This window comes from Drosophila ananassae, chromosome 3R (genome assembly GCF_017639315.1).
Source record: "Drosophila ananassae strain 14024-0371.13 chromosome 3R, ASM1763931v2, whole genome shotgun sequence".
NCBI lineage: Eukaryota > Metazoa > Arthropoda > Insecta > Diptera > Drosophilidae > Drosophila > Drosophila ananassae.
In genome coordinates, this window is record NC_057930.1 from 4,242,683 (window position 1) to 4,268,433 (window position 25,751).

General features: G+C 35.0%; 1 protein-coding gene across 12 annotated transcripts in view; it reads left to right on the forward strand.

Moving 5' to 3' along the window:
- Nucleotides 1-24,191, forward strand: part of LOC6505378 (scavenger receptor class B member 1) — an 87,390-nt gene extending 63,199 nt beyond the window's left edge. For 7 of the 12 annotated variants that reach the window (XM_044716527.1, XM_044716524.1, XM_044716525.1 and 4 more), the window contains 10 exons: nt 223-314; nt 521-681; nt 738-882; nt 5,884-6,312; nt 6,384-6,501; nt 19,044-19,210; nt 20,278-20,403; nt 20,457-20,559; nt 21,799-22,211; nt 24,064-24,191. In XM_044716527.1, coding sequence (XP_044572462.1) covers nt 223-314; nt 521-681; nt 738-882; nt 5,884-6,312; nt 6,384-6,501; nt 19,044-19,210; nt 20,278-20,403; nt 20,457-20,559; nt 21,799-22,211; nt 24,064-24,093 — 1,784 coding nt within the window. In that variant the 3' untranslated portion in view covers nt 24,094-24,191. Of the gene's footprint in view, nt 1-222; nt 315-520; nt 682-737; nt 883-5,883; nt 6,313-6,383; nt 6,502-6,567; nt 6,757-19,043; nt 19,211-20,277; nt 20,404-20,456; nt 20,973-21,144; nt 21,247-21,798; nt 22,212-22,383; nt 22,541-24,063 lie in introns of those variants that run through there. The other 5 variants (XR_006507506.1, XM_014904046.3, XM_001966885.4 and 2 more) reach the window with 5 other exon arrangements.
- The last annotated feature ends 1,560 nt before the right edge of the window (nt 24,192-25,751 follow it).

Sequence of the window (25,751 nt, forward strand, 5' to 3'; positions counted from 1 at the left end):
CTCTGAAAGTTGCATGCTGCGAATTCCCGAATTCCTACAACTTCATTTCGCTTTTGTTTTTTGCTCACTTTCTTGTGAGATATTCTTAGAATACCATGTAGATTCCGATTTTAATGTACGCTAACAATTTTTTTTGCTCCCCTCTTATGGTTATAAATATTACATATATATTTATTTATGTTAGTAGGAACTGATCATGTTATTTGGTATTTCTATTTCTAGGTACATTTTTACTGCTAGCAGTCGGTTTTTTGGCTATAACAACAGCGGTGCTGGTTAAAGTATTTCAACCCTACGATTTAATATTTAAATGGGTAATATTATACAATTAATATCACATAAAAAAAAATTTTTAACAACAATAATAAAAATTTATAAAAAAAAAAAGTATCTAAAAAAAAATAAAATTCAAATGTTTAAGCTTATGTTAGAGTTTCACACCTAATCAAGACGCTTTACCATTTATAAATGACACTTCTTACTTTAACTTATTAAACATTTTTTGTAATGCGCCCTGCAGAAATTAATAATGGCAGAAGGAGGAGAAATTTTCAACCTTTGGGCACAGCCTCCAGTCGATTTGTATATAAAGATATATCTGTTTAATATAACCAACGCCGAAGACTTTCTTGCGGGTCGCGAACAGTTAAAAGTGGAACAAGTAGGCCCTTATGTCTATAAGTATGTCAATGATATTAAACTTTCTTAATTTCCCACTAAAGAACAAGTATTTATAGAGAAATAATGACTCATGAAAATGTAATATTCAATGAGAATGATACCATGTCTAGCTCACCTAGTCATCCTTTAGTATGGCAACAGCACTTGTCAGAGGGACGACGTGAAGACGATCCGGTTGTAATGCTTAACATTGCCATGTTGGTGAGTAATATTTATACCTTATAGTTCATTTTAAAATTTAATATTTAATTATATATTTATTAAAAGTAATAACCTTATCATAAATGATTAACTTAATAGTAAATTACCGAGCACTGGCCTGATGGCCTTTGGCTTTGGTTATCGCTACGAAACCAGAGAGTTATTTTTATACCCTTGCAGAGGGTATTATAATTTTGGTCAAAAGTGTGCAACGCAGTGAAGGAGACATCTCCGACCCTATAAAGTATATATATTCTTGATTAGGATCACCTCCTGAGTCGATATGAGCATGTCCGTCTGTCCGTCTGTCCGTCTGTCTGTCTGTCTGTCTGTCTGTCGGTTTCTACGCAAACTAGTCTCTCAGTTTTAGAGCTATCGAGTTGAAACTTTGCACACACCCTTCTTTCCTTTGCAGGCAGTATATAAGTCGGAACGGCCGGGATCGGTCGACTATATCCTATAGCTGCCATATAACTGATTGATCGGAAATGCCATAACTTTGGTGTTTTTTAAATTAGAGGGTTGGGACTTTCCACACATGTTATGTTTGACCAAAATATCGTATGTACAAAATTTCATAAGGATCGGCCGACTATATCCTATAGCTGTCATAGAACGATCGAAATTGGCATAACTTTGGTGTTTTTTATGTAAGAAAGATGGGATTTGGTACAGATTCTATTTTGGGAAAAACAATCTGATCTGCCAAATTTCATAAGGATCGGCCGACTATATACGATCTACTATATATCTAATAATATAAGATGCGTGGCGCCACCTAGCGGACTGCGACTGAACTGCAAGGGTATATCAACTTCGGCTCCGCCCGAAGTTAGCTTTCCTTTCTTGTTTTATAATGATTTCTTCTTAACTTTTCTGTTAAGATAACTTTTCCGTTAAGATAAACGTTGGTTCCCTCCCAAATGAACGTTGATTCCCTCCCACATGAACGTTGACTCCAAGGTTTAAGGAACAGGTCCTTCAAAAAATCGAAAATTTTGGAAAACATATTTTGGTCAAAAGTGTGCACTCAATCATATGCGTCTAAATTTAGTGCAAACTAAGTTCTCAGTTTTAATGATATTACCTTCTAACTATCCATCTTTCCTTTGTAATATAAATATACTAGGTAACCCGGCAAACGTTGTTTTGCCATATATATTTTATATAGAAAATTTTTTTTTGGTTCAATAAGAATAATTATTATTTACATTTTAGATAAGAGTACGGGGCTTATAACACAGGCCGAAAATTTCCAACGTTTTTTTTTTCCTCCACGCATAATTTTACCTGTTCCATAACCTTTAAGCTCCCCGGAACCAAAGTCCAGAACACATATAGGTTCTATCACCCACAGTTTCTGCAGTACACCTAAGAGAAGAAATTGATCAAATTTTACCATATATTCAATTATGTAGGCCGTTGACCATCATTGTTTTTATTGCATATCATTTTTAAAATGTATGTGTACCAACTATCTTTTTCTACAATAATTTTTGGTCTTCTATGATTTTTCCCCAAAAATTTTCCTATGGAAGATTTTTATTTTCTTATTGAAATCAGTAGATCAATAATGAGTAGAATATTCGATTTAAGGGAAAACTCGAAAAAATTTTATTGAGTTTATTATATGTGGTTAAACAATATTTTCTTCAATTAAATTTGAGTTGTTAATCTCATATTTTCAAAAAGTCATGGCTATCTAAAATTTCTGTAAAGATTTACTACACCAGCTGAGCCTGCAATAGATATGTTTTGAACATAGAAACAGTTTTAGATAGCCATGTGTAGCACACCGAGCGGCCGTCTTCTAAGCATGGCCATTGACAAACAACAATTTTAGTTGTCTACAGAAACACCAAAGAACAATCCCCGCTATAAGATCACGTTTCGATAGAGCAGTAATTAAAATAAAAAGAAAACACGAAAGTTATGTGTAATATGTAGAAAAAATCTGCTGTCTTACAATAACAACACAGTTGGATAAACACAGAAACCCGTAAAGTCATTCACGTACTCTTATTCACGGAAAACGCGACCTTAATAATAATCTTGAGGCCGCATTGAAATTCATAATTGCCGTAAATTATTTTACAATTTATATAATTTTTATACATATTGGTTAATTCGTGCTGTTTTTTTAAAACTTTGAAAGTTTATTTAAGAAAAACATGTACAATTGTATTATGTGTGATCGTTCTTCATCGACCGGAACAAAAGTTAGTTAAAAGGGGCAAGGACTGGGCTATAAGGCAGGTGGGGTAACACTTCCCATCCACTGTTTTTCAAATAGTTTTTAACTTGTGCTCGGCAACAATCTCAATCGAGTAATGCTTCCAGTTCATCATCTTCAAACTTTTTTGAATGCTTCCAAGTCTTCCAAGTCAAAATACCAGTTTAAATCGAGCGAATCACTTTTGGCACGTTCGCTTAGCTAGAGCATGTTCACAACTAAACTTCAACTAAAATAAGATAACTTTCTAAGCAGTTTTCTTTATATTAAAGTATTGAAGAAGAACTCTCCGCAAAAACCCTTTTCCAGACATAAGCTTCGACATATTTGAGAAATCAAAAATAATGTTGCTTACGCTTCAAATGAATGACATACATACATGAACAGATGCACAATAAAATTAGCTTTCCAACACATGTTTGGAATATTGGAATGATGTATAGTCTAGAACAGTCATAGAATATAGTATAGAATAGTCATGCGGCGCCATCTCTTAGTAAATCCCACGAATTAAGTTATAGAGTCATTCCCATTATAAAATTTATAATGAGAGTAGAATCATATATTTTTTATTCGTTTAATATTTTTTCTGGGAATAGGTAATACTTATAACAATATTTTTTTTATTCGGATAACAATAAATTATTACTGCAATTTATTGTTACCAATATCAACTATTTTTTCAAAAAAATGTTCATGCAAAATTATTTTTATCGAATTTATATCTAGAGAGCAAATCTCAGCCAAATCAGGCCGTTTCAGAAGAGTTTATAGACATTTATATTCTAATTCCCATACTGGATTGTTGCATTTTTGAAACGCGTGGATCTTAGAGAGCATTTGAGATAGAAGTTATGAGTTCAGGTTTGTGTGAATTTTTTTTCATTCTGCTTCCCCACGGAATACATCCACTAATAAATGTGTTGGAAACAACATATTTAAAAATAGAAAGGTTGAGCCATTTCCAATCGTTCAGTTACATGGGAGCTATAGGATTTAGTCAGCCGACCCCTATGGAATTTTCCAGATCCGAAAGTCCCATCTTTCTAATTTAAAAAACACCAAAGTTATGGCATTTTCGATCAATCAGTTATATGGCAGCTATAGGATATAATCGACTGATCCCGGCTCTCCAAATTGTATACTGCCTACAAACAAAAGAAGGATATGTCCAAATTTTAAAGTCGATAGCTTTACAATTGGAAGGCTAGTTTGCGTAGAAACAGACAGACAGAAGGACATACTTATATCGACTCAGGAGTTGATTCTGATCAAGATATGTATACTTTATAGGGTCGGAGATGTCACTGCGTTAAACAATTTTGACCCTCTGCAATGGTATAAAAATTGATTATTAGGGTGCGTAAGCAACCTCTTGTTTATTTGATAAAATAGAAATGTGCCTAAACGTATGCTATTAAAGTTAAACGTCGGATTTCACTATACAGAAATTCACTTTTATTAATATAATTACAGGCTATTGCATATGCTAGATCCTTCATCCCAGTGCATCCTTCATCCCCATTCCTTGCACCCAGTATGACTTAACATCAAACACCACAATAAAACAATTGAATTTATCATATTTAATAAACAAAATATAATAATACATATAATTTTTGTATATAACCTTTGGTCTCAATATTAGTTTAAATAGGTTCGATTGCTCATTTAATTTTTCTGCGTTGGATCATTTTTTATGCACCATATTATGAAGGCGTAAAAATTTACTACGATGCAAATCGACTTTCAAAATTAAAAACATAAGTCCAAAAAAATTAGACTTCAAAAAGACCATTAAAAACTACATACAAACACAAAACTATATAAACAACACAAATATAATAAAGAAAAGTCGTGGATAATACTGGACAAAAAAAAACCTAAAATAAAAGTAATCATTAAATTACTCATTCCCAATCCCATTTCCGCTCACTCAATTTTTTGTGTGAACAAAACAGTGTTTGTGTAGTGTGAAATTGAACTATATTCGTCCTTTCTTGTAATACCTGGTACTCGTAAAGTCCATGTCCATTGTATTCGTTTGAATGCATGTAACAGAGACAAAGAAAGATCTCCGAACCCATAAAGTATATATTCTTGTTCAGCATCAACAGCCGAGCCGATTCATAATCTCTGTCCGTTTATTTGTCTGCCTGTTTGAATGTATGTATGAAAGCGTGGATCTTAGAGACTATAAGAGATAGAGCTATAAAATTATGAATGTAGACTTCTATGATGCACACACAATTCAAATTTTGTCAAAATTTCGCCACGCCCCTTTCGCTCTTAACAATAAAATTTGTATTTGGCGCCAGGCCAAAAATGTTTTAATACCAAATTATTCCAATTCCCAATTTATAACTTCAAAACAAAATTCAAATCGAAATCGTTTCTTGTTTTTTAAATAGAGTGGCAAAAAGCTTTTCAGACAAACCTATACATATATATAATATACATATATATATATATATTAGTATACGGCACATATCGAATATATTTAGCAGAATTTAATATCAATGTCCATAATATAAATTTTGAAGTAAATGTTCAGTATATATGTAAGCTGAAGCGATCACCTTAACAATAATACCTATAATAATAAACCGAACGATCGAAAATACAATAATGTTGGTAAAACACTTTGTAGATTCCGATTTTGATAGACGTTTATAACCAAGAAATTAACCCATCCTTTTTATGTATATATATATATATATATATGTATGACAACAGCCAATCCTACTTGAAAACATATTTTTTTGTAGGCCATATCGCATCTTACTGCCAACCATCCGTTTTTTGTTCGAATGGCTTTAAAAACTCTACTTGTGAGTACGAAATCGGAACCAATAGTTCAAACCACTGCCAAGGAGTTTATGTTCGGTTATCCGTCAGCGCTGGCTACATTGGGCAACACATTTTTACCCAACTGGATATCCTTCGAAAAAGTGGGACTAATAGACCGCATGTATGACTTTTCAACGGACTTTGAGACCTTTTACACGGGAAAGTCAAATCCGGCCGAGTCTGGCTTGTATGCAACCTACAGAGGAGAGGCATCGTTACCTCAGTGGGAGAATGAACATTGTAGCAACATTGAACACGCTTCTGATGGAACCAAGTTCAAAAGTTTTCTTTTGCCCAACGAGACAGTAAAGTTCTTTCGGAAGAGCATGTGCAGACCCATCCACTTGGTACGTACATATGTATATAATAAAATCCAATGAATATAAAAAAGTTGATGAATGTTATACTTGGTCCTCAGTATCGAGTTGGTGAAAAGAAAAAAATTGGAAGCCTAAGTGGTTACAGTTATGTGTTTGAGGACAACGCATTTGACAATGGAGTAACAAATGATGCCAACAAATGCTTCTGTAGAAAAGGTAGGCCCTATTTGTTTATTATAAGAAAATACATTTTTCACAAGTTATATATATTGGATTATCTAGCCGGACGTTTCGGCGAGAGAGGCATAAAGCTATCATCAATCATTATTCTGCTTTCGTTTACGCATCCGAATCGAGCGAAAAAATAGTTTTCGTTTGCCCAGCAATTGTCAAGCAAACCTCTTGACGAGGTATAATAATGGCCTCCATTGGATGGAACCCGCATGCCCACCCAAAATATCTGATATCAATGTAGGTGACGAAAAAATGCAATATATATATAAATAAGAAAGGAAAGCCAACTTCGGGCGGAGCCGAAGTTGATATACCCTTGCAGTTAGGTAGAAGCTTATATTATTATATATTATTCGGATCGTATATATCCTTATGGATCGTTGGGCGATCCTTATGAGAGTTTCGCAATCAAATCAACTTTCCAATAAAAATGTAGGAAGCAGCCCCAAGCATCTTTAAAAAGAGTAAGCTTGTGGCATTTTCGATCGTTCAGTTATTTTATTTTTTTTTTTTGCGCGGTTTCGACTGCATACATACAGCCCACCTCCCGTCCAACCGACCGATGGACGCTGCCGCGTAACGTACGGCTCGAATCGCGGAAATAGATCCGAGATAGTTAAGCGAAACGTAGGAGAAAGATATCACGAGGAAGAGTGTTGCACAGATAAGGCGGTTAATATAAGCGATTTAAGATTGTTAGTAGAGCAAGATGACAGGATGTGGTCGAGACCATTGTAGTCCGAACATAATACCCTGAACGGATCGTGTTGGGCATATGTCGAAATACAATGGCTGAGGAGTAGAGGACGAAAGTTTCTAGTCCTTCTACTAGGAACGTTAAAATTTAAGCGTGTAAGTAAATGCTGGCTGTCTATATTTCCATAAATAAGATTGTATAGAAACATGACACCCAGCATCGTTCTACGGTTTGTTTATGATGGTAAGTTGATTAGTAAGAGTCTACTACGATAAGAAGGGAGGTAAGGATTTGCATCCCAATTAAGTCCCCTAAGCGCAAAAGTAAGGAAGTTTTTTTGTACAGATTCAATGTGATCTTGGTGTACTCCATATTGAGGACTCCAGACACTCGATCCATACTCAAGAATCGGACGGACCAGTGATGTATATAACGTTTTTGTTATGTACGGGTCATTAAATTCTTTTGACCATCTTTTAATAAAACCAAGCACACCCATAGCTTTATTAACCATGGTAGATATGTGGTCAGTAAATTTAAGTTTCAAATCTAATAGGACACCTAGATCGTTAACCTGAGTTAATCGTTCTAAGGCGTTCCCATAGAGAAAGTACATAGCCTGGTGAGGACTAGATCGGTAAAAAGACATATGTTTACATTTCGATCCATTAAGCTTTAGGTTATTTGCTAAATCGGATTGAAGTCTAGACTGGGCGCTAGTGAATTTATACTGAAGGCATAGCTTAAAATCATCAGCGTACATAAGTACAAGTGAATTAGTTAAGGCAAGGGGCAAGTCGTTAATAAACAGAGTAAAAAGTAGGGGTCCAAGATGGCTTCCTTGGGGCACCCCCGATGTGGCGCGGTCTAAACGCGAGGTAACATCTTTAAAGAAAACACGTTGGGTTCTCCCTGATAAGTAGCTCGAAATCCACATAAGTAGATCAGTTGGGAATCCCAAAAGACTGAGTTTACTTATAAGAAGCGAATGGTTAACAGAGTCAAATGCTTTACTGAAGTCATTGTAAATGACGTCTGTTTGAAAGCCATTCCGGAAGCCATCCGTGATAAAAGATGTTAACTCCAACAAGAAAGGAAAGCTAACTTCGGGCGGAGCCGAAGTTGATATACGCTTGCAGTTCAGTCGCAGTCCGCTAGGTGGCGCCACGCATCTTATATTATTAGATATATAGAAGATCGTATATAGTCGGCCGATCCTTATGAAATTTGGCAAATCAGATTATTTTGTCCAAAATAGAATCTGTACCAAGTCCCATCTTTCTAACTTAAAAAACACCAAAGTTATGCCAATTCCGATCGTTCTATGACAGCTATAGGATATAGTCGGCCGATCCTTATGAAATTTTGTACATAAGATATGTTGATCAAATATAACATGTGTGGAAAGTCCCGACCCTCTATCTTAAAAAACAACGAAGTTATGGCATTTCCGATCAATCAGTTATATGGCAGCTATAGGATATAGTCGACCGATCCCGGCCGTTCCGACTTATGTACTGCCTGCAACAGAAAGAAGGATGTGTGCAAAATTTCAACTCGATAGCTTTAAAACTGAGAGACTAGTTTGCGTAGAAACAGACAGACAGACAGACAGACGGACAGACGGACAGACGGACATGCTCATATCGACTCAGGAGGTGATCCTGATCAAGAATATATATACTTTATAGGGTCGGAGATGTCTCCTTCACTGCGTTGCACACTTTTGACCAAAATTATAATACCCTCTGCAAGGGTATAATAAGTTGGTAGTGGTGGAGCGGCGCTTCATGAAGCCATGCTGGCACGGAGTTATTATTGAACTACATAGGTGTTGCAAATGTGGAGTGATAAGTTTTTCAAAAAGCTTTGGAATTGCTGACAATTCAGAGATGCCTCTATAATTTGCAGCGTCGGATTTTTTCCCTTTTTTATGCAGCGGAATAATGAAGGATTCCTTCCACATAAGGGGAAAGATCGAAGTTTCCAGCGATAGATTAAAGAGTTGAAGGAGCGGTTTGCACAGTGCCCCGGCGCAGTACTTCAGAACACAGCCTGGTACTCCATCAGGGCCTGGCGAATACACGGGCTTAACCTTAAGAAGATCCGATAACACACCACTTTGATCGAAAGATGGGCAAAATATAAGGTTGGCTGATTGGATATTATAAGAGTAAGGCTGAGCTAAACTGCTGCTAGGTGAATAGGTAGTTTGAAAAAACTGTGCAAAGAGATCGACTATTGCCTGCTCAGTGTTCGCATGAGAGTTCTCAAACGTAAGCAGTGGGGGAAAAGATACATGTTTACGCTTAGTGCTTACAAAGTTAGAAAACTGCTTCGGATCCTGAGTAAACTGAATCCTGCAGCGGCGAATATAACTCCTATAACATTCTGCGTTATGCACGGTGAAATTGGACCGAGCTACTAAGTATCTAGAATAACTAACTGTACAGCCAGATAATCTATGTTTGTTTAAAAGTCTACTCATACTATTCTATAAATTTATAAGATGCCTCGTATACCAAGGCGGATTCGTTGAAGCGGACGGATATTTCCACGGCACACAAACGTCAAAAAATGATTTTACAGTGAAATAAAATTTTTGTAATGCTAAGTTTATAACATCGCATGCCAGTAAATCAGACCAATCAAATTCCGAAATTAACTTATTTAATTTCATAAAGTCAGCCTTACGAAAGAAACGAACTTTATGAGATTTAAGTGTAGACTTAAGGTCAATTAAGGAGTTGTTTTCAATTGAAAGCTCAAGAGTGGGATGATATGGATCCTCAGGGTCAGAAAGGGGCAAAGTTCTGGAAAGAGTAATTCCATCAGGATCAGAAACGAAACATAAGTTCAGCAGCCGACCTCAAGAATTTCTAACGTGGTTAATTTGCCCGAGTGACATGTCAAGCATGCCCACAGGGAAGTCGTGGTGGGAGTTAAGCTGTAAAGACGGTGAATTTTCAACATTTGACCACATAAGTTCTGGGATATTAAATTCACCCAGAACTATCAGCTGGTCACCATCAGACAGACGCTCGAAAACAAACGAAAAGCGGACAAATGTTGCCAGTATGTCGGCGGTTCGGACGAAGGTGGTATGTAAGAACAGGTAACATACAAAGATTGATCGGACAAAGTGATTTTGATGCAAAGGAATTCAATGTCACCAAACTCTTGTGATTTTACCTCTTCAGAAGCGAGTTTGGAGTCTACAGAGATTAAAACTCCTCCTCCTCTTCGCAGAGTTCTATCACATCTAAAAGTGGTGTACCTACTAGGAAAAACTTCGGAGCTTAAGATCTCCGGCTTTAACCAAGTTTCTGTAAATACAATAATGTGAGATGCAAAGAAAGAACTATCAGAATACAGTTTGGGAAGTTTACTACGTAACCCTCTTGTATTCTGATAGGTAGGTGTTAGAGAACACATTAGTTTTTTAAAACAGAGGAAGATGAAGTGGAAGGTTGTATGGCAGCTAATATATGGCAGATCCCTTTGAAATTTGGCAGATCAGATTAGATCTGCCCAAAATAAAATTCGTAGAAAGTCCAATCATTCTAGCATAAAAAACAACAAAGTTAGATGTAGTTAAAGTTATAAGATGTAGTCGGCCTATCCCAGCCTAAAAAAGAAGGTTGTGTGCCAAGTTTCAACTCGATAGCTTTAAAACTGAGACTAGTGTGCGTAGAAATAGACAGACGGGCATTGCTCATATCGACTCAGGAGGTGCTATATCTACACCAAAACATCTTATGTACAATATTTCATAAGGATCGGCCGACGATAACTGTCATAGAACGATCGGAATTGGCATAAATTTGGTGTTTTTTAATTTAGAAAGATGGACTTGGTACAGATTCTATATCGGGCAATATAATCCGATGTGCCAAATTCGGCCAACTATATCCTGAACGATCGGAAATGGAACAACCTTAACTTCAAGGGTATATCAACTTAGGCTTCGCCCGAAGCCTAAGCCTTTCCTTTCTTGTTAATACTAAGACAGCCAAACAAGGAATGCAATACCTACCAGGCCTTGAACTGCAATTATTATAAAAAGAGATAATGGAAGAGACTTACATATATTTAAATCTATTTGTTAAATTTAGAAATTTAATAATTCTTTTAGTGTTATTAATGTAAAATCACGACTTCTCGGATGTTGCAAAAATTTAGTTCAGAATTCGTTTTGAATTATAATATGTGTAGTTTATTAATAATATTAATTATTAATTCTGAGTAACATTTTATAAAGGTTTAACTTAAGACGATTTTTCGCTATGAGATTCTGACACCGACTGATTCCTTTTGCTCGATTATAGGTGATAATTTATTTGAGAGCATTAATAATGCCACTTCTAGAAACTCCCTCATTGATCTTCTCTTCTGTGCTTTTCTTAAATCGTATATAAATAGATGAATAGAGTTTTTTTTGGACGCCTTCATGTAAATAAATGTGTGGCTTTTATATTTATACCCTTGCAGAGGGTATTATAATTTTGGGCAAAAGTGTGCAACGCAGTGAAGGAGACATCTCCGACCCTATAAAGTATATATATTCTTGATCAGGATCACCTCCTGAGTCGATATGAGCATGTCCGTCTGTCAGTCTGTCCGTTTCTACGCAAACTAGTCTTTCAGTTTTAAAGCTATCGAGTTAAAACTTTGCACACACCCTTTTTTCCTTTGCGGGCAGTATATAAGTCGGAATGGGATCGGACCGGGATCGGTCGATTATATCCTATAGCTGCCATATAACTGATTGATCGGAAATGCCATAACTTGGTTTTTTTTCAAGTTAAAAGGATGGGAGTTTCAGTGAATTCCTCTTTGGGCAAAATAATTCGCTATGCAAAATTTCTTAAAGATCGGCCGACTATATACGATCCGCTATATATCTAATAATAAACAATGAATGTCGCTACCTAGCGGTCTGCGACTAAACTGCAAGGGTATATAAACTGCAATGGCATTAAATCCTGGGGAATGCCATGGTGGATTTGTTTTGTTATTATTGTTGTTTGCCTTTGCACACATCTTTCTTTTATTTGCAGGCAGTATATAAGTCGGAACGGCCGGGATCGGTCGACTATACCCCATAGCAGCCATATAACTGATTGATCAGACATATCATAACTTTGGTTTTTTTAAGGTAAAGGGTTTGGGACTTTCCACACATGTAACTTTTGGTCAACATATCTTATCTACAAAATTTACAACATTTCATAAGGATCGGCCGACTATATCCTATAGCTTTTATATAACTGAATGATCGGAATTAGGATAACTTTGTTGTTTTTAAGAGTTAACTTTCCTTTCCTGATTTAGTTGCTTTGGTTAAATGAGATTGTTGTCTTTGGAGTTAGTGGGATTTTCGTATATTTTGGCTGTGAGATTGTCCCGCATATTCTATTGTTGGTATCGCGCGGCTCCCACTGTGAGCCTACTTGTGAGCTTTTGGAAGCGTGTCCATAATTTTGAAGTGTGTAGTGGATTTTTGAAAAAGGAGTTGCATTTCTTACGTTAAACAGAGTGCTAGTGTTGCAGAGAGAGAAGGGATGAGGAAGTTCATATAATCATATATTTTTTTGAAGAGTTACGTTAAGTAGCAGCGTTGTTGCGTTGTTGGTCTCATTCAATTTGATCATTAGATGGAAATCATCGCCACATGCAATGAATTTGATTGCTTTATAAAGCGTGAGGGTATTGGCTATCTTGTTGAAGGCTATGACGAACAGAACCACAGATATTGAGGAACCTTGTGGGATGAATCGAGGGGAAGGAGAGGGAGGGGGAGAATGGGGCAGCGTTTTCTTCCGACTTTTACAGATATAATGTCCCCATTACCTGGCCTTGATCCATTACAGAGTGGATCCCTACCCTATCGAATGATTTTATAAAATCAAACATTGTTGTATATAAGGAACAACCAAAGTCGGGGTGCCATTATGTTATCCAAAGTTTTTTGAAGGAGCAATTGAATGATAGGAGTTAATTTCTGTTTCCTTTTTGTTGGGTTTTAGGATTGGGATTGTGGGACTTGTTTTTATGACACAGGTATGTGGAAGTTAAAAATATTACTAGGCAAACTACACAGGCCGACAATTTCCAACTTTTTTTTTCCTCCACGCATAATTTTACCTGCTCCATAACCTTTAGGCTTCCCTGAACCAAAGTCCAGAACAAACATAGGTTCTATCACCCACCGTTTTCGCGGTACACCTAAGAGAAGAAATTAATTAAATTTTACCATATATTGAATTATGTATGCCGTGTTATGGCGATGACCATCATTGTTTCTAGTACATATCATTTTTGAAATGTATGTGTACCAACTAAAATTAAAAAATGGTATCTAGCAGTTACCATATCTTTGGAATACTCATCCAAAGTTGAAATCTCAGATTTTCTACATTAATTTTTGGTCTTCTATAATTTTTTCCCAAACATTTTTCTATGGAAGATTTTTAATTTCTTATTGAAATCATACCATGTTTTAATTTTGGATTTAAGGAAAAACTCGAAATAATTTTATTGAATTTAATATAGGTGGTTAAACAATATTTTTTTCAATTAAATTGGAGTTTTTAATCTCATATTTTCAAAAAGTCATGGCTTCCTTTAAAGTATATATATTCTTGATCAGGATCACCTCCTGAGTCGATATGAGCATGTCCGTCTGTCAGTCTGTCCGTTTCTACGCAAACTAGTCTTTCAGTTTTAAAGCTATCGAGTTGAAACTTTGCACACGCCCTTCTTTCCTTTGCAGGCAGTATATAAGTCGGAACGCCGGGATCGGTCGACTATATCCTATAGCTGCCATATAGCTGATTGATCGGAAATGCCATAACTTTGGTGTTTTTTTAGTTAGAGGGTTGGGACCCTCCACACATGTTATATTTGACCAAAATATCTTATGTACAACATTTCATAAGGATCGGCAGACTATATACTATAGCTGTCATAGAACGATCGAAATTGGCGTAACTTTGTTGTTTTTTAAGTTAGAAAGATGGGATTTGGTACAGATTCTATTTTTGTTTATTAGTACTGCTTCTTTGTTAATGTTTTGGCGGAAGGAGGGTAAATTTTATAAGTGTTGTGTGAGTAGGCTTGAAATTTGCCCCAGTTGGCTTCACTTAGCTTAAAGACAATTTTCGTCTTGTTGTTTAGTTCGTTCGGAAAGGGGTGCTTCGTCGACCAAAATCCCCAGTTTTGGTGCCAGCAGTGAAGTCGCCGGTAACACAGTGCAACAGTGATTCTGAACTTTGAAAGTAAAATAGTAGGAATTGTTTATCTGGTCGATTATAACACAAAACCGTATATGAAATATTTTTATCACCCTAAAAAACTTGATTTACTGTTAAAAAACCGATTTTCTGAACTTTTTTGTTCCTGAACGCGTTTTTTTACACCGATTTAAAAATTGCCGGTGTTTTTCGATACTTTAAGGTTTTAAGGTAGCTTTTAAAAAAAATCTTCGATTTTTTTAAACAAAAAGGACAACATTTTTGCACAAGAAACTGAAATTTTCGTTCTGTCATTCTGTCAAAAATCTGTCATTCATGCCACATATCAATGTTGTCTCATTAATACTGAACAAAACGAGACAAATTTCATTAAAAAATTATAAAAATTGTTGAAGTTATCACGTTTTTTTCCGAAAAAAAGTCAATTCAACCTTGCGAGCGCTCCGGAGTAACAATGTGTATAAGAACAAGAGGCTCCTTTTTAACGCTAAGCTGTCACCTGTGACTGAAAAAAATAGGAAGCTTATCTCATCAGACAACATATTGAGCATGCGGATTATCCCAGATACAACCGATACATAAAAAGTTGCGTCATCTCAAATCCTATCTTCGTAAATAAAATTAATTTAAAAAAAAATTTTTACATTGCAATGCATTGTGTGCAACGCAGTGAAGAGGAAATCTCCGACCCTATAAAGTATATATATTCTTGATCAGGATAACCTCCTGAATCCATATAAGCATTTCCGTCTGCCTGTCTGTTTCAACGAAAACTAGTCTCTCAGTTTTAAAGCTATCAAAACTTTGCACTCATCCTTCTCTTATTTACAGGCAGCATATAAGTCGGAACGGCCGGGATGGGTCGACTAATGCCAAAACTTTGGTGTTGTAAGTAAGAGGGTTTCCACAAATGTTATTTTTGGCCAACATATCTTATCTACAAAATTTCATAAGGATCGGCCGACTTTCATATAACTGAATTATTGGAAATTTATTAAGAAAAACAAATGATGGAAGAGCATCTTTTTCTTCGCCAAATGCGGCTTCGATTCCGCCAAATAATTTGGCATAGTACAGCCCTGTCCCTTCTGAGATTGATATCTCGTCTTCCATTAAGGGGTTATATGTTATCATATACCTTCTTTGTCGAAAAAAAAGGAAAGTTTGGATTACATTACACGAATGTTTTTATTTTTTTAAAGTTCACTTTATTAACAATGTTTGTGGAATTTTCGTGGAAAATTATCAAATAGTTTTTAAGGGGTGGCTGTTTCTATTAGAGGCCTTTTTTTGGCAGACCCTTGCAGTGACGGTTCCCCAGGTCGAACAAGTCGTTTTATGCAAAAAAAAAAAACGCTAAAAAATTCATTTCGGCGAAAAAAAAGTAGTGCGTGAAAAGTCGATCGTTCAATCTCAGAAAAATTTTATTACGAACATTTTAAAGAAAATTTGCAGAAAATCGGTTCCGTTGTTTTCCGCCAATCCACGACACCGGAAAGTCATTTTTAAATACACCATTTCGAGATATTCGCGTTTAAAGTTTCAAGTTTCGTTTATGCGAAGATAAAAGTTAGCGATTAGAAGTGTTGTAACTTTTTTCTACTGCTTAAACCTCTATGAAAATTTGAGAAAATATTCTCAAGGAGTTGTTCTTTAAGATAAAGCAATAAAAAAATTTTACATTTTTTGAAAATATAAAATGACCCCTTAAAGCCAAAACAAAAGCTGATATAAAGGTGGCGGATATTACTAAATTTAAATACACCTACACCAAGCACACGTCATCCTTCAAAATACGCGTGCCTGTGCAGATGGTCAATTCGATTTGTTCTGTCAGTTTTTGGCCAGAGAACATTTTCGTCCAAGAAAATCAGCCAAGTACAGTGAACACATGTTAAAGCCACTGGTCAACACTTACCTATCAGAATACTACAGGGCTACGTAACAAATTTCCCAAATTTTATTCTGATAGTTCTACCTTTACATCCCACATTATAGTCTTCACAGATACTTGGTTAAAGCCGGAGATCTTAAGCTCCGAAGTTTTTTCAAGTAAGTACACCACTTTTAGACGTGATAAAACCCTGCGAAGAAGATGAGGAGTGTTAATTTCTGTAGACTCCAAATTCGCATTGAAAGAAGTAAAATCACAAGTGGTTGGTGGCATACAATTGCTTTGGATTAAAATAATTTTGTTCAGTCAATCTTTAGATGTTACCTGTTCCCACATACCACATTCCTACGAACGGCCTATATAGGGGAAACATTTCTGTCTGATTGTGACCAGCTGATAGCCCTGGATGTCTTTAATATCACAGAGCTCAGGTGGTCTAATGTTGATAATTCACAGTCTTCACCACGACTTCCCTGTGTGCATGTTTGAAATGCCACTTGGTCAATTTAACCACGTTAAAAATTCGTTAGGTGGGCTGCTGGACATGTGTTTCCTTTCAGATCCTGATGGAATTACTCTTTCTAGAACTTCGCCCCGTTTCTATTCCGAAGATACCTCGGTCCAATTTCACCGTGCATATCGCAGAATTTTATAGGAGGTATATTCGCCGCAGCCGGTTTTAGTTTACTCAGGATCCAAAGCAGTTTGTAAACACTAAGCGCAAACATGTTTCTTTTCCACCTCTGCTTAGATTTGGGAACTCATTTGCGAACACTGTACTGGGATCCGATGAACTGTGCTGAGGCTCTGCGAAAACCGCTCCTTCTATCGCTGGAGACTTCGATTTTTCCCCTTATGTGGAAGGAATGTAACATTATTACGCTGCATAAAAAAAGAGGAAAAAACTGACACTACAAATGTAGAGGCATTTTTTAATTGTCAGCAATTCCAAAGCTTTTTGAAAAATTAATCATCCTACATTTGAAACACCTATGTAGTTCATTAATATCCCATCTTTCTAACTTAAAAAACAGCAAAGTTATGCCAATTCCGATCATTCAGTTATATGGTAGCTATATAATATATTCGGCCGATCCTTATGAAAGTTGGCAAATCAAATTATTTTGTCCAAAATAGAATCCGTACCAAGTCCCATATTTCCAACTTAAAAAACACCAAAGTTATGGCATTTCCGATCAATCAGTTATATGGCAGCTATAGGATATAGTCGATCGATCCCGGCCGTTCCGACTTATGTACTACCTGCAAGGAAAATAAGGATGTATGCAAAGTTTCAACTGGATAGCTTTAAAACTGAGAGACTAGTTTGCGTAGAAACAGACAGACGGACATGCTTATATCGACTCAGGAGGTGATCCTGATCAAGAATATATATACTTTATAGGGTCGCAGATGTCTCCTCACTGCGTTGCACACTTATGACCAAAATTATAATACCCTCTGCAAGAATATAATAAATAATACGCAGTGTTTTAAAGTTATTACCTTAATGACCATCAATTGTAAAATTAAGATATTAGACTTTTAATCTAACATGATGCATTTTTCTCCCAAGTTCCAAGCAAGATTATAATGATTATTTACTAGTTTATATATTATATATTAATATACTATTATATATGTATGTACTATTGTTACTATATATATTACATATAAAAATACTATAATAAATAAATCTTAAAAAATAATAATTATTTATTAATCAAAATTAAAAAATAATTCAATAATCATAACAATGATGAAATAAAAATAATAATAAGCAAAGTTCAATAGGTTCGCTTCAACTTTTTGCCGATAGGGACGGCGAACGACGCGTTGTTTTTCCTTGTTCTTTTGACATATGAAACTTCATTAGTATACATTTCATCGTGGAACGCTACACACTTGAACAGCGATTGCAAATTGTGCAACTTTTTTATCAAAATAATCGTTATGTTCCTGCTACTTTAAGAGCATTACGGCCATTTTACGGTCCATTTAACAATCCAGACCGTTTGAAAATCGACCGCTACATAACATCCGGTGCCCGTGAGAGCAAGAAGTGCTTGAAGTGATGAAAACATCGCAGTCGCCAGCGCTTCAGTTCAAGAAGGCGCGAATGTGTCGCTCACACGATTTTCTTTGGGATTACGTGAAGTCATTGGTCTATGCCAATAAGCCGGCGACGTTGCAAGAGCTCAGAGCCAATATTGAACGCGAAATTGCTGGAATTTCGACCGATTTATGCGAAAAAGAGGTTGAAAATTTGGTTGAACGGTTGGACTTCTTAAAACGTGCACGCGGTGGTCATGCGAAAGAAATCGAGTTTCATAATTAAATATACATATATGTTCAAATTCGATAATAAAAAAAAAATTAGTTGAAAAGTCAAACCGTTTGTGTTTTATTAAAAAAAAAAAGTTGAAGCGCTCCTATTGAAAAACCCTTTATGTGCAATGAAAAAGAGAAATTTTTGCAAGAAATTTTTAAATATATAATATATATGTTAAATATATAATAAACGACACAAATCTGAAATTCAAAATGAGTCTAAAGTTTTAATTACCACATAAATATTAGCGAAATAAGTTGCCATGTAATAAGTTGCCATGTAACCATATAACACCAAAAATAAAAATTCGGAAGTTATGAAATTGGTATTCTTTCTTATCTTCAGGTTATTGTCAGCCCGTAGGATTAATTGACGTCACCGATTGTTACTATGGATTTCCAATATCTCTAAGCTTTCCTCATTTCATGGGGGGCGATGTGGGTCTCCAGAAAAACATAACCGGCATGAATCCTGATCCGGCCATACATTCTTCAGAGTTTATCATACAACCGGTATGTCCAAGTCACGCTTTTTTAAAACCGGTAATAATGGTCATGACTCAAAAAAACATAGCTTAACAGTATGACTACAATATGGGCTTACAAATTGATTTATGGTAGTGGTCGGCAGGGCCAAATTTTAGGGGCATAGGACCGCAGCTTTGCAAGGTACACAGTTTAAACGAACAAAACGATGCCCTCCCAATAAAGTTTCTACTATTATCTACTGATTCTAATATATACTTAAAAATGGAATCGTATTGAACATATTTGTATTGTACTAAATAATAAGTTGATTTTATAAACCAAATCCCATTTTGGGATTAAAATCTATTGTGGTTAGATAGCCAACTTGAAAATTTGAGTTCATAAAATTTATTAATTTAGCCCTTATGAATTATTGAGTTTGATTCTAGCAAGAGTTTCCGACTAAATGGTTTCACTGCAAAACAGGTTATTACATTTTAACTAATTGGATATTCGTAATTGAAAATTATACTGTGAAGAAGGAAGTTGATGCGAACTTGCATTCTACATATATGTATAATCACTTTGTTGCTATAATGTACTAAGGCCACATGCACGACCTTGAATAAAGTCATTACATTGCTTTTGTATTTTGCACTAATGTCAGCTTGTTTCCAAGGAACTGGTTTTAAGTCAATCTATGCGGAGTCGTCAACACCCACCAATTACTATTTTTGATTCTAATATGAGTTGTTATCCAACTCTAGTAGTGTGCTACTACATGTATTGAATTAAAACATGAATCAATCAATCGTTCAATCAGTCAATAACAATTTTGGCTCTAGTTTTACCGGTTTTTGATTTAATGAAATACGCAATGAATAAACCATGACGAACCAAATTAAACAAAAACTTGGAAGCAAAATGAGAAGGCTGCATAATAAAAAAGTAGATGAGGCAGAATAAAAACAACAAGTTTTACTTGAGGTTATATTCATTTGAAATTTAAATGACAATTTATTTAGTTTTTCACAACAACAATACATTCACACAACACAACAACATTTTCACAACAATATTGTTACTATACTTTATTTTTGATACATTTTCAGGAATCAGGATTGCCACTATCGTTGTCAGTAAAAGTTCAAATAAACATGCACTTTCAAAATTTGAACAATTATCAAGCTGCTTCGAAATTCAGTCACCTGACAGTGCCTATGCTTTGGTTTGAGATTGTATGTATGACTGTTAAATATTTGGAGTCGAAAAATAAACAATCCAATTTCAGATGATGCCCAAACTTCCGGACTTCTTAGATTCTCGCTTCAACTTTTATCTTAACCTACTTCCGTTGGTTAATCCATTATCTTTCTGGAGTGCGCTTTTATTAGGAGTAAGCCTCCTTGGATATGCTATTACCAAGGCAACACTGCAAATGTCTAATTACGCTCGCAAGACGACCACAATTTCCGAGAGAAAGTTTGCTCGAGTCAATCTTATTAAAAATCTTTCTGGTGGCACGCCCACTCAAGCTCTAGGAGCATGCGAGATGAAATTTATTAATGATCGACAAGGAGTTAAACATAAGATAAGACGATCTAACAACACAGATTTAAAGTTTCAGAATCTACATCGGTTGTCGAAATTAGCTTTAGAAATAGAACCAGCTTTGTCAGATTCCGAGGAAAACAACGACGAAGGCAGAAACTGCAAAACTGTATATTCTAACTTGAGTATTTCCAGCTCATGCAGTACTGCAGAATTAAATAATGAAGTGAAAGCTTTGGATTCTTTCGAACAGGAAGTATGTATGCAGTTTTTTTAATCAATAGCCAAAAATTAAATCTAAAATTTTATGTAAACTGTAGCGATAATTAGATATACTCTTAAGTGGATTAGTATTTATCCCTTTCGACACAGAGTTCTTTGAAGTTCAGAAGTTTTAAATAACCCTTATATTTATTATATCTCTTCAGGGTATGTTAATTTTGTCCAGATGTTTGTAATGCATTGTTGAATCCATTTCCATAACTGATTGATTTGGAAATGCTCTTTCTAGAGCGACGGCGCTGGCATACGCATGCTCATACTTAATCTTAGCCAACTCTGCCACACAATCTTTGATGATCTTTGGTAAAATCTTATTTTTCACAAAAAAAAAATAAAGTTTATTTACTTTATCTACAAATTAAAAAAAACAAGAAAGGAAAGCTAACTTCGGGCGGAGCCGAAGTTGATATACCCATGCAGTTGTGCCATTTCTGATCGTTCAGTTATATGGCGGCTATTGGATATAGTTGGCGGACCCCTTTGAAATTTGGCAAATCAAATTATTTTGCCCAAAATGGAATCAGTACCAAGCCCATCTTTCTATTTTAATAAACAGCATAGTTATGCCAATTCCGATTGTTCAGTTATATGGCAGCTATAGGATATAGCCGACCGATCCCAGCCGTTCCGACTTATATACTAACTGCAAGGAAAAAGAAGGATGTGTGCAAAGTTTCAACTCGATAGCTTTAAAACTTAGAGACTAGTTTGCGTAGAAACCGACAGATAGACAGACGGACAGACGGACATGCTCATATCGACTCAGGAGGTGATCCTGATCAAGTGTGCGCTTTTATTAGGAGTAAGCCTCCTTGGATATGCTATTACCAAGGCAACACTGCAAATGTCTAATTACGCTCGCAAGACGACCACAATTTCCGAGAGAAAGTTTGCTCGAGTCAATCTTATTAAAAATCTTTCTGGTGGCACGCCCACTCAAGCTCTAGGAGCATGCGAGATGAAATTTATTAATGATCGACAAGGAGTTAAACATAAGATAAGACGATCTAACAACACAGATTTAAAGTTTCAGAATCTACATCGGTTGTCGAAATTAGCTTTAGAAATAGAACCAGCTTTGTCAGATTCCGAGGAAAATAACGACGAAGGCAGAAACTGCAAAACTGTATATTCTAACTTGAGTATTTCCAGCTCATGCAGTACTGCAGAATTAAATAATGAAGTGAAAGCTTTGGATTCTTTCGAACAGGAAGTATGTATGCAGTTTTTTTAATCAATAGCCAAAAATTAAATCTAAAATTTTATGTAAACTGTAGCGATAATTAGATATACTCTTAAGTGGATTAGTATTTATCCCTTTCGACACAGAGTTCTTTGAAGTTCAGAAGTTTTAAATAACCCTTATATTTATTATATCTCTTCAGGGTATGTTAATTTTGTCCAGATGTTTGTAATGCATTGTTGAATCCATTTCCATAACTGATTGATTTGGAAATGCTCTTTCTAGAGCGACGGCGCTGGCATACGCATGCTCATACTTAATCTTAGCCAACTCTGCCACACAATCTTTGATGATCTTTGGTAAAATCTTATTTTTCACAAAAAAAAAATAAAGTTTATTTACTTTATCTACAAATTAAAAAAAACAAGAAAGGAAAGCTAACTTCGGGCGGAGCCGAAGTTGATATACCCATGCAGTTGTGCCATTTCTGATCGTTCAGTTATATGGCGGCTATTGGATATAGTTGGCGGACCCCTTTGAAATTTGGCAAATCAAATTATTTTGCCCAAAATGGAATCAGTACCAAGCCCATCTTTCTATTTTAATAAACAGCATAGTTATGCCAATTCCGATTGTTCAGTTATATGGCAGCTATAGGATATAGACGACCGATCCCGGCCGTTCCGACTTATATACTGCCTGCAAACAAAAGAAGGATGTGTGCAAAGTTTCAACTCGATAGCTCTAAAACTGAGAGACTAGTTTGCGTAGAAACAGACAGACGGACAGACGGATATGCTTATATCGACTCAGGAGGTGATCCTGATCAAGAATATATATACTTTATAGGGTCGGAGATGTCTCCTTCACTGCGTTGCACACTTTTGACCAAAATTATTATACCCTCTGCTAGGGTATAAATTTATATGTTATTATCATTTTGGGCAGAAACAAAAAATTAGCCTATATAAAAAATTAAATATGTGTAGATAAAATTACACATATACACAAATTTTTTTATTCGGCATGTGTTTTTATACCCTTGCAGAGGGTAATGATTTTGGAGGGTATGATTTTGGTCAAAAGTGCGCAACGCAGTGAAGGAGACATCTCCGACCCTATAAAGTATATTCTTGATCAGGATCGCCTCCTGAGTCGATATGAGCATGTCCATCTGACTGGACAGGTTATCACCAACTATAACCGATCCGATAATAATATAAATTACTACTTTGCTGCAAGGGTACTGCTACTTAATTTCAAGGGTAAAACAAATTCGGCTCCGTCGTAGTTACCTTTCCTTTTTTTTTGTTTTTATTATGCATGATTATGTTTTTTGGCTTAACTTATGTTTAGTATGTTAGTGTTTCAGAAAGCTGTATGTCTTTTGTTCAGCCAAACGTTGGGTTCCGCGTTCGGCTCGCTTTCCAGTCCGTAATTGGTCCGTTAGTTAGAGCGGTAATGCGGCCCGGTACATAGACTATTGCTGATGGCTGCATTTTCCATATTATTATTATTATGTGTTTTCACCCCCTCCGCTGATGCTGGTGCAATCGGTTGGTGCTAAAGTTCTGATTTAATCATTTAATTTTTTAAAAGTTAAAAATTGTAATTATTACTGTTCCTGGTTCTTTCTTTAAAAAAAAATTACAGACAGGTTTTTTCAAAAACCTGTGTTTAGTCCACAGGATATTTTTAAAGTATACAAATTAAGGGTTGTAATTATTTATATATTTTTTTAACAAAAAATTTTTATCTAAGTATTTTTATGAATTTTATGAGTTTTATGAGTATTACACTAATAAAATATTTTAGTGTTTAAAATTTTGTTTTGTTTCATTTTTTTTCTAATTTCCTTTTTTTTATTCTTTTTTTCTTTAAGCTATTGTTCAATAATGTGATCACCAGCTGATCTTCTTCTATACGGAGTCTAAGATCCCAAATGTATAAGGAAAGGCAAAAGGAGCATAACTGAATGTATTAAAAATAAAAAAGAAGTTGGTTGTTGTAGTTAAATCTTTGAAGGATATAGTGGTATATATTTCAAAGTTTATGTTTTGCTACTGTGATAGTTTTGGAAGAAAAGTAAAAAAAAAAATATTTTATTTAATAAAAACAAATCTACTTTTATTAAAAAAAAATAAAATAATAGAATAGTGGAGTATGTTTTTACATGCATGATTTTCTAAGGAAAAAAGTACGGTCTTATTTTAATAAGGCTACATACATAAGAGACATATTTTATAACTTAAATTAACAATAGTTAGATTAAACAACGCTTTAAAGATTTTCCTAAACAAATTTAACCTGTCCAGACAGATGGACATACGGACATGCTCATTTTTTTTTGACTCAATTGTTTTGAAAATATTAGAAGTATTGAATTACTTTTTCAGGAAATATTAGTTTTTAATTTTAATAATGGAGTAATTAGTAAAAGTTAAATCAAAAGAAATGCAAGGTCGCAGGAATGAAAATAACTTTTTTACAATGCATCTATTTTAACTTTTTTCTTAATGTAAAAAACTTTTGTAAATGGTTTCCTGGTTTTTTTTCCTTTTCGACCTCACTAATGTTATATGATTACTTTCGAATGGCAATAAAACTGTAGAAATTTAAATAAATACTTTCATTTATTTCATCATTTATAAACAACTTTGGTGTTTTTTTAATTTAGAAAGCTGGGACTTGGTATGGATTCCATTTTGGGCAAATTAATCCGATTTGTCAAATTTTATAAGGATCGGCCGACTATATCCTATAGCTGTCATATATCTGAACGATTGGAATTCGTTCAGATGATAAAAACTTTGTTGTTTTTTAAGCTAGAATACTGGGACTTTCTACGAATTCCATTTTGGGCAAAGTAATCCGATCTGACAAAAAATTTCATAAGGATCGGCCGACTATATCCTGTAGCTACCTGTAGCTTACTGAACGATCGGAAATGGTACAATCTTGTTATTTTTAAAGATGCTTGAGGCTGTTTTCAACAATTTTAATAAAAAATTGATTTTATGGTGAAATTCTGATAAGGATCCGGCAACTATTTACGTTCCGAGATATATATAATAATATAAGCTGCTAGGATGCTTAGGTAAGTGCAAGAGCTACGAGAAGTTGGGTCGGATAAAATGATATTTTTTGGAAAAAAAAGGGTGCTATCGATTGCCCATCAAATGACCACAAATGACCATCAATATTTTGAAATGACCACCTCCCGTTTGAAAAATATTCAAAAATGAAAATTTTCGAAAAATTTTCGAAAATTTTAAAATTTGACTTTTTGAATTTTTTTTTTTAAATCGAAATAAACCAAAATGACCACCAATGGTCATCTTTTAGAATTTTGAAAAAACTTTTAGTTTTTGAAATATTTAAGTGTTCAATTTTGTTTTACCTTTGAAAAAAATGAACTGAACTGTAGCTCATCAGTTCAGTTCATTTTTTTTAAAGGTAAACAAAATTTGAAAAAAAAACTACTGAAATCGTTTTCCAATAGTGTGATAAACAATGACCATCAATATTTTCAAATGACCACCCACCGTTTTGAAATTATTTAAAATTGAA